At 28.6% G+C, this 12450-nt stretch overlaps 1 protein-coding gene across 1 annotated transcript; it reads left to right on the top strand.

Annotated features, from left to right (window-relative positions):
• The first annotated feature begins 4012 nt into the window (after positions 1-4012).
• LOC107443964 (protein phosphatase 1 regulatory subunit 3D) lies at positions 4013-7788 on the top strand. Its single transcript, XM_016057998.4, has 2 exons — positions 4013-4567; positions 5696-7788. Exons 1-2 carry the CDS (start codon positions 4219-4221, stop codon positions 6442-6444), a joined length of 1098 nt encoding a protein of 365 aa, XP_015913484.1. The 5' UTR covers positions 4013-4218; the 3' UTR covers positions 6445-7788.
• The last annotated feature ends 4662 nt before the right edge of the window (positions 7789-12450 follow it).

Here is a 12450-nt window from a genome sequence, read left to right as displayed (position 1 = left end):
AAATTAAAATAATTTGAACATTTGAATTTTTTAAAGATAAATAGGTATGAAATTAATTAATATAATATAATATAATAAATTTCTGTTACTGTATTAAATCAAATTTATTTAAATTAAAGTTGCTTAAATTCTATTCTTATTATACTTCTCATCTCGAAATAAGTGTATTAGTCATTTTTAGATTCTTCCATTTTGTTTAGTTTCTACCTGACAAAAAGCCAACTCTGCTGGAATTTACGAACATTTCATCGTAAATCCACATAGTTTTAAAGTTATTTTTACAGATATTTATATGACTTTCTGAAATTTCGATATTGTTAATAAGATATTATTATGGCAAGTGAATTTCGAATCGCGCATATGAATAATGTAACTTTTAAAATTACGCTTTAAATTTGCGACGAATTCAAATGAGAATTCACGTGCGAATTTATGAATTCACATTGTTTTTTGAGTCACTTTTTCGGCAATTATGCCAATGGATTTCTAAGTAATTTTAAAAATCCTAATATTTTTAAAGTTTAACTATTACGGGAATTACAATAATTGAATATCTAATCGCGATATTGCTGTTAATTTACGTCGCACTAGAGCTGCACAATGGGCTATTGGCGACGGTCGGGGAAACATCCCGGAGGATGATCCGAAGACATGCCATCACAATTTTGATCCTCTGCGGACGGGATGGCACCCCCGCTTCGGTAGCCCGACGACCTGCGCGCGAAGTCGAGCACTTTACGGTAGCACAGTTTAACGAGGACCAATACCGCACGCCCTCGGTCCCTACGCAGACTGATCCAAGTGGTCACCCACCCGCACACTGACCGTAGCCAGTGATGCTTGACTTCGGTGATCTGCTGGGATCGCGATATTGAATAAACACTTTTCGAGTTTCGACTACGATAGTTCGATTTTGCATTGATTTCAGTTAAATCCATGTGGTTTTCGATCGCAGTTCCGCAGTTATTGCTATAAATTTCTACTTAATTTTTCTTAAATTCCTATTTTTTTAAGTGCGATATTATTGCAAATCGCGGAATCAGAAATTTGAGGAATCGACAGCACGAAGAAAAGGTACAAAACTATTTTTTTTTTTCCTCCGATGATTGTTGAAAAAAACGGACGAGACCGGAAAAAAAATATCATTCGAGCTTTATTCTTAGATCGATGCTTTTTTTCTTCTAACAGAAACATTCAAATATGATAAAAAATGCCAGATCGTCACTTAAAAGCTAAAAATATAGTCGTCTTTCAAAATCTTTGGTCGCCTATGGTGATCAGGTGATCTTTTTTCACCAGCCCTGATCATAAGAATACATTTCAAACTAATAATACTTCATTGAAAGTTGTCCACAGTAATACACAACACGTGCGTGATCCTTATTGAAAAACAAGGTAAATTAAACAATCTCAAAATTAATTTCAGTACTTTTATGATAAATACTTTTTGGAATCACAAAATAAATTTTGTTACCTTCATACCTTATGCTAGGGTAAATTTGCTTCAAATTCATTTAGGATAAATTCTCAAAATATTTCACCTTTAAAATGGATTTTTTCGCAGTATTTTTACTTTAAAAATGGGCTCTTCCCACGATAACCTCTTCAATCCGAAATTTAAAACCTAAAATTTTTAAAAAATATGGTTTTCGAAATTTTTTCCCAGAAATTTTTATTTTTATTTTTACGTGTTTAGAACGTTAAGATCCCGGTATTAAGAACCCCATTTTGCGTTAATTAAAATGCGTAAATTTTTAGCAACTTCATTAAAAAACAGGACTATTCGTAAAGAAACGTTTGAACAGACCATGGTTTTTGTGATATTTCTTTACTTCACAAAACTTTAAAAATTCATAAAATTATAAGTAAATTTCTCACAATTTCATGAAACGGGACTGTTACAAAAAGTTTTGTCCTGAGTATGTAAAAGGTTTTGTGACGTAACATCCTTTACACTTTTAATTTTATCTTTGAAATTAAAAACGCATCTCACTTGAAGTGTTACTCAATTTTGAAATTTAGTGAAAAATAAATGTATGAGAAAAACATTTTTGAAGTTTTCTGTGATGAGCTTCGCAAAAATTCAAAAATTGGATACTTGGAAATTTTTCCTGCTCATAAGCTTAAGTTTACATAATTTTAAGATGTTTACACACTTTATTTTTTTTTAAAAAAAAAGACGAAAAAAAATTATTTTCCTAATCTCAGAATGATGGTCTAACTATATCTTTTGTAAAAAAAAAAATAAATAAAAAAAACAACATCATTCTAAAAATTTGGTTATTTGTTTAAAGGGGTGGGAAAAATCCTATTATCACATTACCTATGTTAGGTACTTATACTATTATAATAGGTACCTATTACCAGAACGGTAATTATTTATTAAACTTTACTGGTTTGAAAAGAATTTCGCGATTTTTTTTCTCTCGATTGCCTCTAACAGATGTGTACCAAGAAATGTTATCTAAAAAAGTGTGATAGTTGTAAAAGCTTTTTGCAGGATACCAAACTAATATTTTAGAATAAATATAAACATAACTTTTGAAAATATTTTCCTATAAAATGAATGAAGTATAATTGAAAATATAAAATTTGAAAATATAAAAAGAATAGAAGGAAAAAATTAAGCTAATGTTTTCTAAGCTTAAAAATTGAGCACTTTTTAAACACAAATTTTTATAAATCCAATGTGGATAGAATGTTCTCACAACGATATCATGTTCTTCTCTACTTTTCCCTCCTGATATTTTCCATAAGATTTATGAAGTTTGAAATATTCTGACTTATTTAATCCCGTTTATAACAATAATTACGCCTATAAAAATATTTGTAAGATACTAATATTTAACATCATAAGAATAAAATGGTAAAAATAAAGTTATTTGATTGCAATAAAAAGTATAATCGAAAGAAATTGAAAAAATTAGTTGATATTAATTTGGAAATTAACAAACAGTTTTTAAGTATAAGGTAAATTGGGGGTATTAGATAAAACAATATAATATTAATTCTCAAAATTGAGTTGAAATTGACTGAAATGTGATTGCATGATATGATGGTAACAAAAAATTATTTTTATCAAAAAGCGCTTGAAAAATAATTTAAAAGTTCCTGTAAAAGTAATCCAAGGTCATGATATGTGACATTTAACCAAAGGCAATTTAAATCGAAACCCAAACTAAACTTACGGTTACAAACTGTGAGATGCTGTAGTCATTCAAATTATTTTCATTTTTTCAATTTCGAAGAATATTTCGCCTAAATAATTGGGTATAATATAGCCTACGTCACAGGTTGTGTTGTTCCTACTAAATTTAACCCATGAACGGCATTTTCTGCGAGCCTAACTTCAAGCCACAAATAAACAAACGAAGTGTTCGATCGTTTAAATAGCTGCTCGCCAGATTTTATTGCATTATAAAGAAAAGTTATTGAAACTAAATACAACTAAATAAACAACAACAACTAAAACAAATAACAACAACTACTAATAACAATAACTAAATAAACAACAACTAAATTCCATTCGTTTAGCATTGCGTCATATGTTGTTCCTACTAAATCGAAGTAGTTGTGTTTTTTTCATATTATACCCAATTACACTATATATGTTTTTTACAACTATTCGCGATCGCAACACTCGAATACGCCATCTGGGGAGAGACCGGTTTCATGCTTTTAGCCCTTCTCCCTTCCCTCTCCTCCTCTTTTCAGTTGTATAGGAATGTACTACGATATTTTCCCCTTTCTTAATATTTTTCCTTTTTATTTAATAAGAATATTTTTTAAAATTTCCATAATACTTTTCTTTAGAACTATGTTTAATGTAGTTTTCAGTTCCATATAGTTTTTCAAGTTAAAAGATTTCAATCTATATGAAAATCAAGAGAGAAACTAACGTACTTCCTTCCTCTATGACTTTCCACACGCTAATGGGGAAAGCATGTGAAGTGTTGCCATAGGAAAAGAGTTCTGCTCTACGCCACCTGCAGCCCATTTCGATCGCCAATAGAAAGCAATCATAATGCTTACATTACTTTTAAAAGAGAAGAAAAATTAACTAAAATTACTTCTATTTAGAAAATAAGACATGGCAACACTTTCAAAATGTCATTCTGAGGTCATGTTTTGCATTTTATCGTCTGCTAAATGTTTTGACAGATTCAAACAAATCTCCAATTGTCATTTTAGGCATATGTAAGGAAAGGCGTAAATTAAATGTCTGTTTTAACTTCTCGACCTTCAGATATATTTGCTACTAGCAATAGAAGAAAGCAATGGCAGACAGAAATGCACAAACAGCAGAGTTTTTCTTTGGATCTTCCACAAAATATCTATGACAATAACAAACTCTCGCGTGCTTTAGACAGTCTATGTTTCGAACAGCCCTTAAGATGTCGGGATGAAGATCGAGTATTTTTATATTTACCGAGAAATCTTTCATATTGTGAAGTATGTTCAGATGTTATTCGTGATCACGTTCAAAAAAAGGTACGATTATTAAGTAATCGGCTGTGCCAGTATGATGATGTACCTCCTACACCGGTTGAAAATCGACCCATCTTTAGTGAGTATTCTAAATCGATCATTCAATCTTTCAAAAAAATTCATTATATAAAGCTAATTTTTTAATTCATAATTTTCTGTGGGTTCATTGAGTGATTGAATACCTTAATACTTCCAAAATTTTGTAACTGCAGTTTTCGAATTTTCTTTGTGAAAAGCCGATGCAAATTATTACAAATAATATTCTTAAGAATTTGCATGTTATATTTTGAAAATCGTAAATATTTTAAAAGTGTTATTTGTGAAAAGAAATTATGATTTTTCTCTGTTTCTATGGCTATATAACTCTAAAATATGTAAACAAGAATTGTTCTTGTTTTTCAGTAACAAAAACAAGACTAGAATTTACCAAGAAAGTCTCATGAGTCTCATTTAATATTCAGAATAAAAATTTAAATTAAAGGGAAATTATTCATAATGGTTATGTGTTTTACAAGGTCTCTTAAAATGTTTGGGGTTTAATTCTCATTAATTTTCCTAGAAAACAAAGATATTATAACTTCTTTGTAAAATATATCACAAGAAGTTATTCTAGTGATACAAATAAAAGAGTTATCTTTGATTGAAGAGTTATCTTAAAATCCGGTGATAATTGACCAAATCTAAAAATTCTCTTAATTTTCAACCCTAGTATATTTACTAATAACAATATAAATAGAAACTATCCAAAATCAGTTTGAAGATGTAGCATAAAAACAATATAACAAAACCTGAATCAAATCTGAGAAAGTGCTAAGCAGCACAAGCCTCAAACAAATACGATTTTACTAAACGGTTATTCACAGAAAAGCTCCCACATGAATGCATGCACAGTGTTCCATGAAGAAGTCCTTATTGCATATATATTTCTTTTATTCTATTTCAATTTAAATATAATTTCTCCAATTTTTTATTTGGACATAATTTACTAATTTCTCTTTTAATAATGAAACAAATCTAAAACAAATAAGATTTTACTGAACGGTTATTCACAGAAATGCTCGCACATGAATGCATGCACAGTGTTCCATGAAGAAGTCCTATATTGCGTATATATTTCTTTTATTCTATTTCAATTTAAATATAATTTCTCTAATTTTTTTTTATCTGGGTATAATTTACTAATTTATCTTTTAATTACATTTAATAGGTGTTGGAGAAGAAGAATCCGAAGAAAGCCAAAAGGAAAACTCTTGCTCTACATGTCTTTCCCCTTCCTCAGAAGAGGAGATCAAAAACTCTCTCAATCATTTTATGAAAAAGCCTATCCTAAAAAAAGGCAAAAGAGCTATTTCATTCCCTGCTCCACGTAGGGAGGGTAAGAAAGTCGTGAGATTCGCCGATGCACTGGGACTAGAGCTCGAATCAATAAGATTTCTAGTTCAGAAAGATTTGCCAAAAATAGTACCATCTGGGACGCAATTCGACAAAAAAACAAAATTGCTTTCAGGGATGAGAAAAATCCAGCTTGTCCCAGCCTTTCTTCCACCATCTCTTAGCGTATCATTTATGGGACGATTACAGAAACTGAAAGTTTCGCTGCACAGTGTCAGTACTGCCGACAGCACTGTCTATGGTATTATAAGTGTGATTAATATGACGTTCCACAAAACCGTATATGTCAGGTATACAGCCAATGATTGGTTGAGCCATCACGATGAGCTTGCAGCATATCTGGAGGGATCTAGTGCAGAAGATACTGACAAATTTTCTTTCACTTTATTTTGTAATCCCTCTGATTTAAACACTTTGGGACACTCTCTCTTTTTCGCTGTTTGCTATGAAACGGCTGAAGGTGAAACATATTGGGACAATAATGATGGTAAAAACTATTGTATCAAATGTGAAGCTAGAGAAATCCCAAAGGTTGGCAGTCACAGCTGGGTTCATTTTCTTTAAATCAAATCTAATGGAGATTTTGAACAATCAATTGTATACTAGTAGAATTTTATATTTAACATCTATCTTATAGATTAGTTCGATAATTTTTGCTTCATGTTTTATTTTTCAATTAATATTTAAGTATAGGAAACATTGAGTTCATATTCCATATGAGAAATAATTTTGTAATTAATTGAAAAACTTAAGAATTTTTGAAAAAAAAATGTAAAATTTTTCGGTAAAAATTTTAAGTCTTTTTTTAATATAACTTTGTTTTATTTTGTCTAGTTTTCAAATTTCAATTGATAAAGAAACTAAACAACAAGACTTTGATTGTTTTTGGAGTGGAGGAAGGTTCCATGTGCATTTAGTAACAGACGACAAATTAACTTGTAATTAACCTGTCTTTGGGTTGCAAATTAAAATGCAACGAGTAAATGTCAAGTATTAAGAGTTTCAATAAATATTATGGATCTATAAATCTTTATAGAAACTTGCAGATATATAAGAATAATGGTATAGTAATAATCTTCATGTTCAATTCTCAACATGTACACTTTAAAGCTAACTCAATCAAAATCATTAAAATGTTTCTTCATCCACTTAGCTCCAATTAGGTTTTGCATTTAACATATTTTATAAAACTATGACTGTAAATTATTTTTGTCATCACAAAAAATGTTTGAGTAGGACTTGTTTTTTTTTTTAAATATCAATTTGAAGTAAAAAAAAAAAAAAGAACAAATATTTGAGCAAGTGTATCCGTGAATTCATTTTTTATTTTTAAAGTCCGAAACTAGAGTAGATATGAAAATTTTGAATACATAGATCCCTAGAACCACAGCATGTTCTTAAATATCTAGAACAGTGATTCTCAACCACTGTGCCGCGGCACTTTTGTGTGCCGCCAAATTCTTAAAATGTGCCGCCAAATATTAGAAATGATACATTAAAAATTATAATGCTTTTTTTTTATTACGAGTAAAGTTTAAATTTAAGAAAAGTGTATATATAATACTATTATATATATACTTTTTTATGATTTTTCCACGCCTTAACTACGTGTACATCTTTGTCGGCGACTGTCTTGTCTCTGACAATCTTAAAATAAGAAGGAAGAGTTTAAATTGTCTTTGACAAAAAATTTTGAAATAAGTAGAAAACTTAATGACTATTAAAATTATTAAATAACAAAAGCAAGCAAGCTGAGTATTAACTTTCAAACGGAAATAAAAGCTAAACATTAAAGTAAGCTATGCAATTTATAATTCTAAAAACAAATTAACAAAGGATAACTAACAAAAAATAAGCCAACAATTAATAATTAGCAATAAAACTAATTAACAAGAAATCACAAAAAAATTATAATTAATGTAAAAAACTAACAGTTAAAAACAATAGAAAACAAGATAACAATTAATAATTAGCAATAAAACTAATTAACAAGAAATAGCAAAAAAAAAAATAATTAATGTAAAAAACTAACAGTTAATAAGAATAGAAAACAAGCTAACAATTAATAACTAGCAAAAGAAATAAAAAACTGTTGCTAACTAATAAAAAATTAGTCGAAAGAAATAATTAATTCCTTAATAAACGTGCTTTTGTAGTACATATTATTTTATTTCACATTCAAAATTATTATTACAAACTACTTAACACAGTGTATTATAGGTAAGTAAACAACTTTTAAACTAATTTTTTTCATTGTGTGCCGTCAAATTTCGAAATCGTTAAAAGTGTGCCGCCGCAAAAAAAAGGTTGAGAATCACTGATCTAGAAAATGAAACATTGGAAATATTTCTGTATTGGTACCTATGCGAAAATAACCACGATGTTTTGGAGACTTCTGGGTCAGAAAAAAAAAAATCTTGGAAGTTGGATCTCTTTGGCGCCTTAGCAATTGTAGTTGGCATGAAGAGGTATCAATGTGGAAACATTCCCTTAATGTTTTTAAGTATCACATAAAATGTTTTTCCACCCAATCCTTTAATTGAGGCAGGCATTCAGAATATAAATAGCTAGATTCCAATCAAGCTCAAATTTTTAGAAAAACAAAAGTTTGTTTTTACTTGTTTGACGATGGAATCGGGGAGTTATAGCAAGTCCAATCCATTTTGCACTTCAATATATTAAATACAGATGGCAGGACTGCATATCTGATCATTTATCTGATTGAGATTTGCTGTTTTATATTGTAAGTGCCTTGATTGCTTCAACAAGAATGATGAAGATTCAAGTTTATTAACAATGCATCTGATTTTTATCAAATAATTATAGTCTTTTGGTAGTGTATCTATTGTTTTGTGCAATTATTTATTATTTAAGGAGAAAAATTTGGAGTTGTATATTTTGTTGCAAATTTAGTTTCTAGAATAGTGATTTTGTTTCATAAGTTTATTTGTTAAGTTTAAACTATCTTTAAATATTTAGTAGTGTTGCAATCATTATTTTTATATGTTTTTAAGTTAACTTTATCTACACATATGTATATTTGTTATATAAATATACAGAAGAAGGGTGTATTTTATGGTGGCGAGATGAAGCTAGACTTCAAGTTGCTTCAGCACCCATTCAAATTGTGATCAACATTTATAATAGAATGTTATTTTCACTATTTCTGATAAATTCCATTTTGTTTATTAAATTTGCATGAGAACAATTTATACTCCAAAAGCTTCGATGCAAATTGTAATGTAGCATTTATTCATCTATTTTTTCATTCATAGTGAAGGAAATATTTTTTCTTATAGACAAAAATACATGCATTGATCTTATACATATTTATCCGGATTAAAATGATCATATCTTGAGCATTTATTTATTTATAATAAATAAGGCCCGGATTTTGATGACATTTGCATTTTTTGCATTTTTGGACGTTTTTTGTCCTTTAGAGCATTTTTTGAGATTTATAGGGCATTTTCTTTAATTTTAGGGGCGTATTTTGCATTTTAAAGCATTTTTTAAATTTTTTTGTTAGTTTTTTGTAATTTTTATTATTTTTTACTATTGCACTGGCTTCCAAACAATGAAGAAAATCTCTAGGATATTAACAGGTGAAGCAACATCTTTTCAAATTGAAAAAGAATTGTCAGTAAGTGTGACCGTCCTTTTCAAGTACGCACCAATAACATCAGTAGACTTTGAAAGAAGCTTCTCCTGGTATAAAAATTTGTTTTCAGACAAGAGACGCTCGTTTACATTTCAAAATATTAAAAAAAAAATTAATAATCCACTGTAATTCTGATATTTAGTAATATTATGAGATGGAAATTGTTATATTCATTTAAGTTTCTATACAAAATGAAAATGTTTTGGAGTCAATATATTTTCCTTTTTTTTTGTTATTTTAGGATATAAAACATATTTTTCAAACTTTAATGAATGTAGGACAAGTATTGCATTGCTTTATATTTTTTGAAACGATTCATAATAATTTTAAAGAGTAAAACATTGTTTTAGTTCAATATTTTTACTTCTATTTAAGTCACGTCATAAGGCATTTTTAGCGCAATTTTCGCATTTTAAGGGCATTTTTTGCAGTTTGTAAGGGCATTTTTTGCACTTTTTAAGGGCATTAATTGAGATTTTTTAGGTCATCAAAATCTGGGCTCTAATAATAAACATAGGTAAAATTTATCTAAATAAATAATTATTATTAAATCATATTAAATGTTAGTTCTTACTCAGGTCTTGATAGTTTTAAAAATGGTCTACCAATAGTCAACTCTGTTAGCTACTTAAGAAAATAACAATCATAATGATTTTTAATATATGTAGAAAATAGATACACGCTGAAGGATTTATTGAAACTTTAACAGCATTGCTACAAGATCAGCTGGCAATCCTGCTACACCAAATGAAAGACTTTCAATCATAAAGAATTGAACATGCATTTTAATCTGCATGTTTAATTTTTCCTTGACTAACATCCAATCTACACTCCAACTTTTAATTAGTTACCAGGCTCAAATCCACGACACCCAGTTAGTGCTAGTCCTTCTAAAAAAAACAACACTTGCACACTTTTTATATTATTGATTATGTAGGTTATAGTGAAAATGTTAATGATCTGGCACTTTTGAGAATGCCACCTGACTGACAAAAGTGCATATGCACATAAATTTCTAAAAAAAATTCAAATAAGTCAAAATACTTTTCCTAACATGGATAATAAAGTTACATTTTAGTTTCTATTTGTTTGAATCAGTAAATAACTTAATTATATATCTGAAAAAGAATGCCCCCTCATCAAGACGAAAATACTTAATCTGTGAGTAAAAATTATGTTTAAAAATTTCAATTAAGATAATAATAGACCGAACAATTGTAAATTTTAAAAAAAAGAATTCATTATGCCGAAATATGCATATTTCCAAACCAAATCCTCTGATTGAAATTTATGAAAAGTCTTGTAGAATAAAAAACAATAATTTATGAGTGCAAGCTAGAGAAAGGTAAAGATAGCAATTCCTTAAAATGGAATGTAAAAATATATATTAGAGATGCACTGGGTCCTAAACTTTTTCCAGATCTGGTTACGTGAAAGGTGAATTCTTTAACCAGCCAGTTCCGGGTACCCTGCAAAAATTTTATTTGTTATACAACTGATTCTAGATATCTAGTAAAATTTAGATTTATTGAGTTAAAACAGTTTTCAGCATTAATTTTTCTGAATTTGAACATCTTTCTCTTAAGCAGAAACCTCTCTTCAGCGAACATATTTCTCTGTCCCAAATGTGTCCATTTTACCAAGGTTTTCCTGAAATAAAAATCTGCACAAAAGTAAAGTATGTTGAGCCTAAAACCAATTATCTCAGCTCGATTATTAAGAAACTTATGTAATACCTGAATTTTCAAAAGAACTATTTTTAGGATTTTAAGTTTACTATGATTTTCAAAATGATAGTGTTGAATGAAATGAGTGTTACTTGACACTAGATACGCAGTAAAATTGATTGAAAATTGTTTTGGGACTAAAAACCAGGTAGTGAAATTTTTACTGGTAATAACTGGGTAATAAAAATCTGGTTAGATATCCGATACCTCTCTAATATATACGCATACACAGGGTGTTAGGAATAACTTGGGAAAAGTTTAATTAAGCACAAATAACTATTCTTATTGCAACAAATAAACTTGTTTTGGAAAAAAATGGGCTTCCTTGATTGCGAAAGGATTTGGGCACCTTAAATAGATCTTCCAATAATTTATGTGATATTTTAATTCGGATTAAAATTATGAATCCTGATTCATATTTATCTCCTGAATCAAATGCATAAAATGGAATTGAATTTTGGCATTTTTCTAGAACACCTGCAGTTTATTCAAATATAAGTTAATTTTATTTAGCTACTATTATTTCTCGAAACCCTTGCTAATTATATTGAACTATTGTACCTGCATTTTCCAAATTTGTGTACAATGCTCAATTTGTATTAAATTAACTAAATTAAATATATTAATTGTATTTATTTACATTTAAATTTATTTCATACTCATATTTTTAGATTTAAATTTGAGCAATTGTGAATTGTTCATTGTTGTGAAAACTACATGAAAAGTGTTCAATTTAGGATTTAATTAAAAAAACTGGAGCTTTAATGCAAAGTGTGCCTCGAGGCAGCATTTACTACAGGTACAATATTTTATATAAAATTAAATTTGGTGCTGTAGGAAAATTGTTATTCAAATTTAGAATAAATTGTTAGTTACACTATTTTTAATATTCTATACACAAAGTTCCTTGATATTTTTTTCTTTTTTTGTATCCCTACTTCTAAATGAATAAGTTTATCCACATATTTCAATTGATTTGTAAAGATGTAAATGTTGTATAACATTTGTACTGATAATAATTAAACTTGAAAATAAAATGAATTCCTTGTTTCTTTGTGGTGAATTTATACAATAAAATATGTTTGCATGCCAAAACAAAAAATATATTGATAAAGCATAACTTGTTTATTATGAGATCTTGGAATTTCGATTAACAAGAAAATGTTTAATTATTGATTGGAT

The sequence above is a fragment of the Parasteatoda tepidariorum genome, chromosome 1 (assembly GCF_982258835.1).
Source record: "Parasteatoda tepidariorum strain Cologne lab strain chromosome 1, Ptep-v5.0, whole genome shotgun sequence".
In the NCBI taxonomy this organism is placed as follows: domain Eukaryota; kingdom Metazoa; phylum Arthropoda; class Arachnida; order Araneae; family Theridiidae; genus Parasteatoda; species Parasteatoda tepidariorum.
Note: the sequence above shows the minus strand (reverse complement) of the source record. Positions and strands in the feature narration are given on the sequence as shown.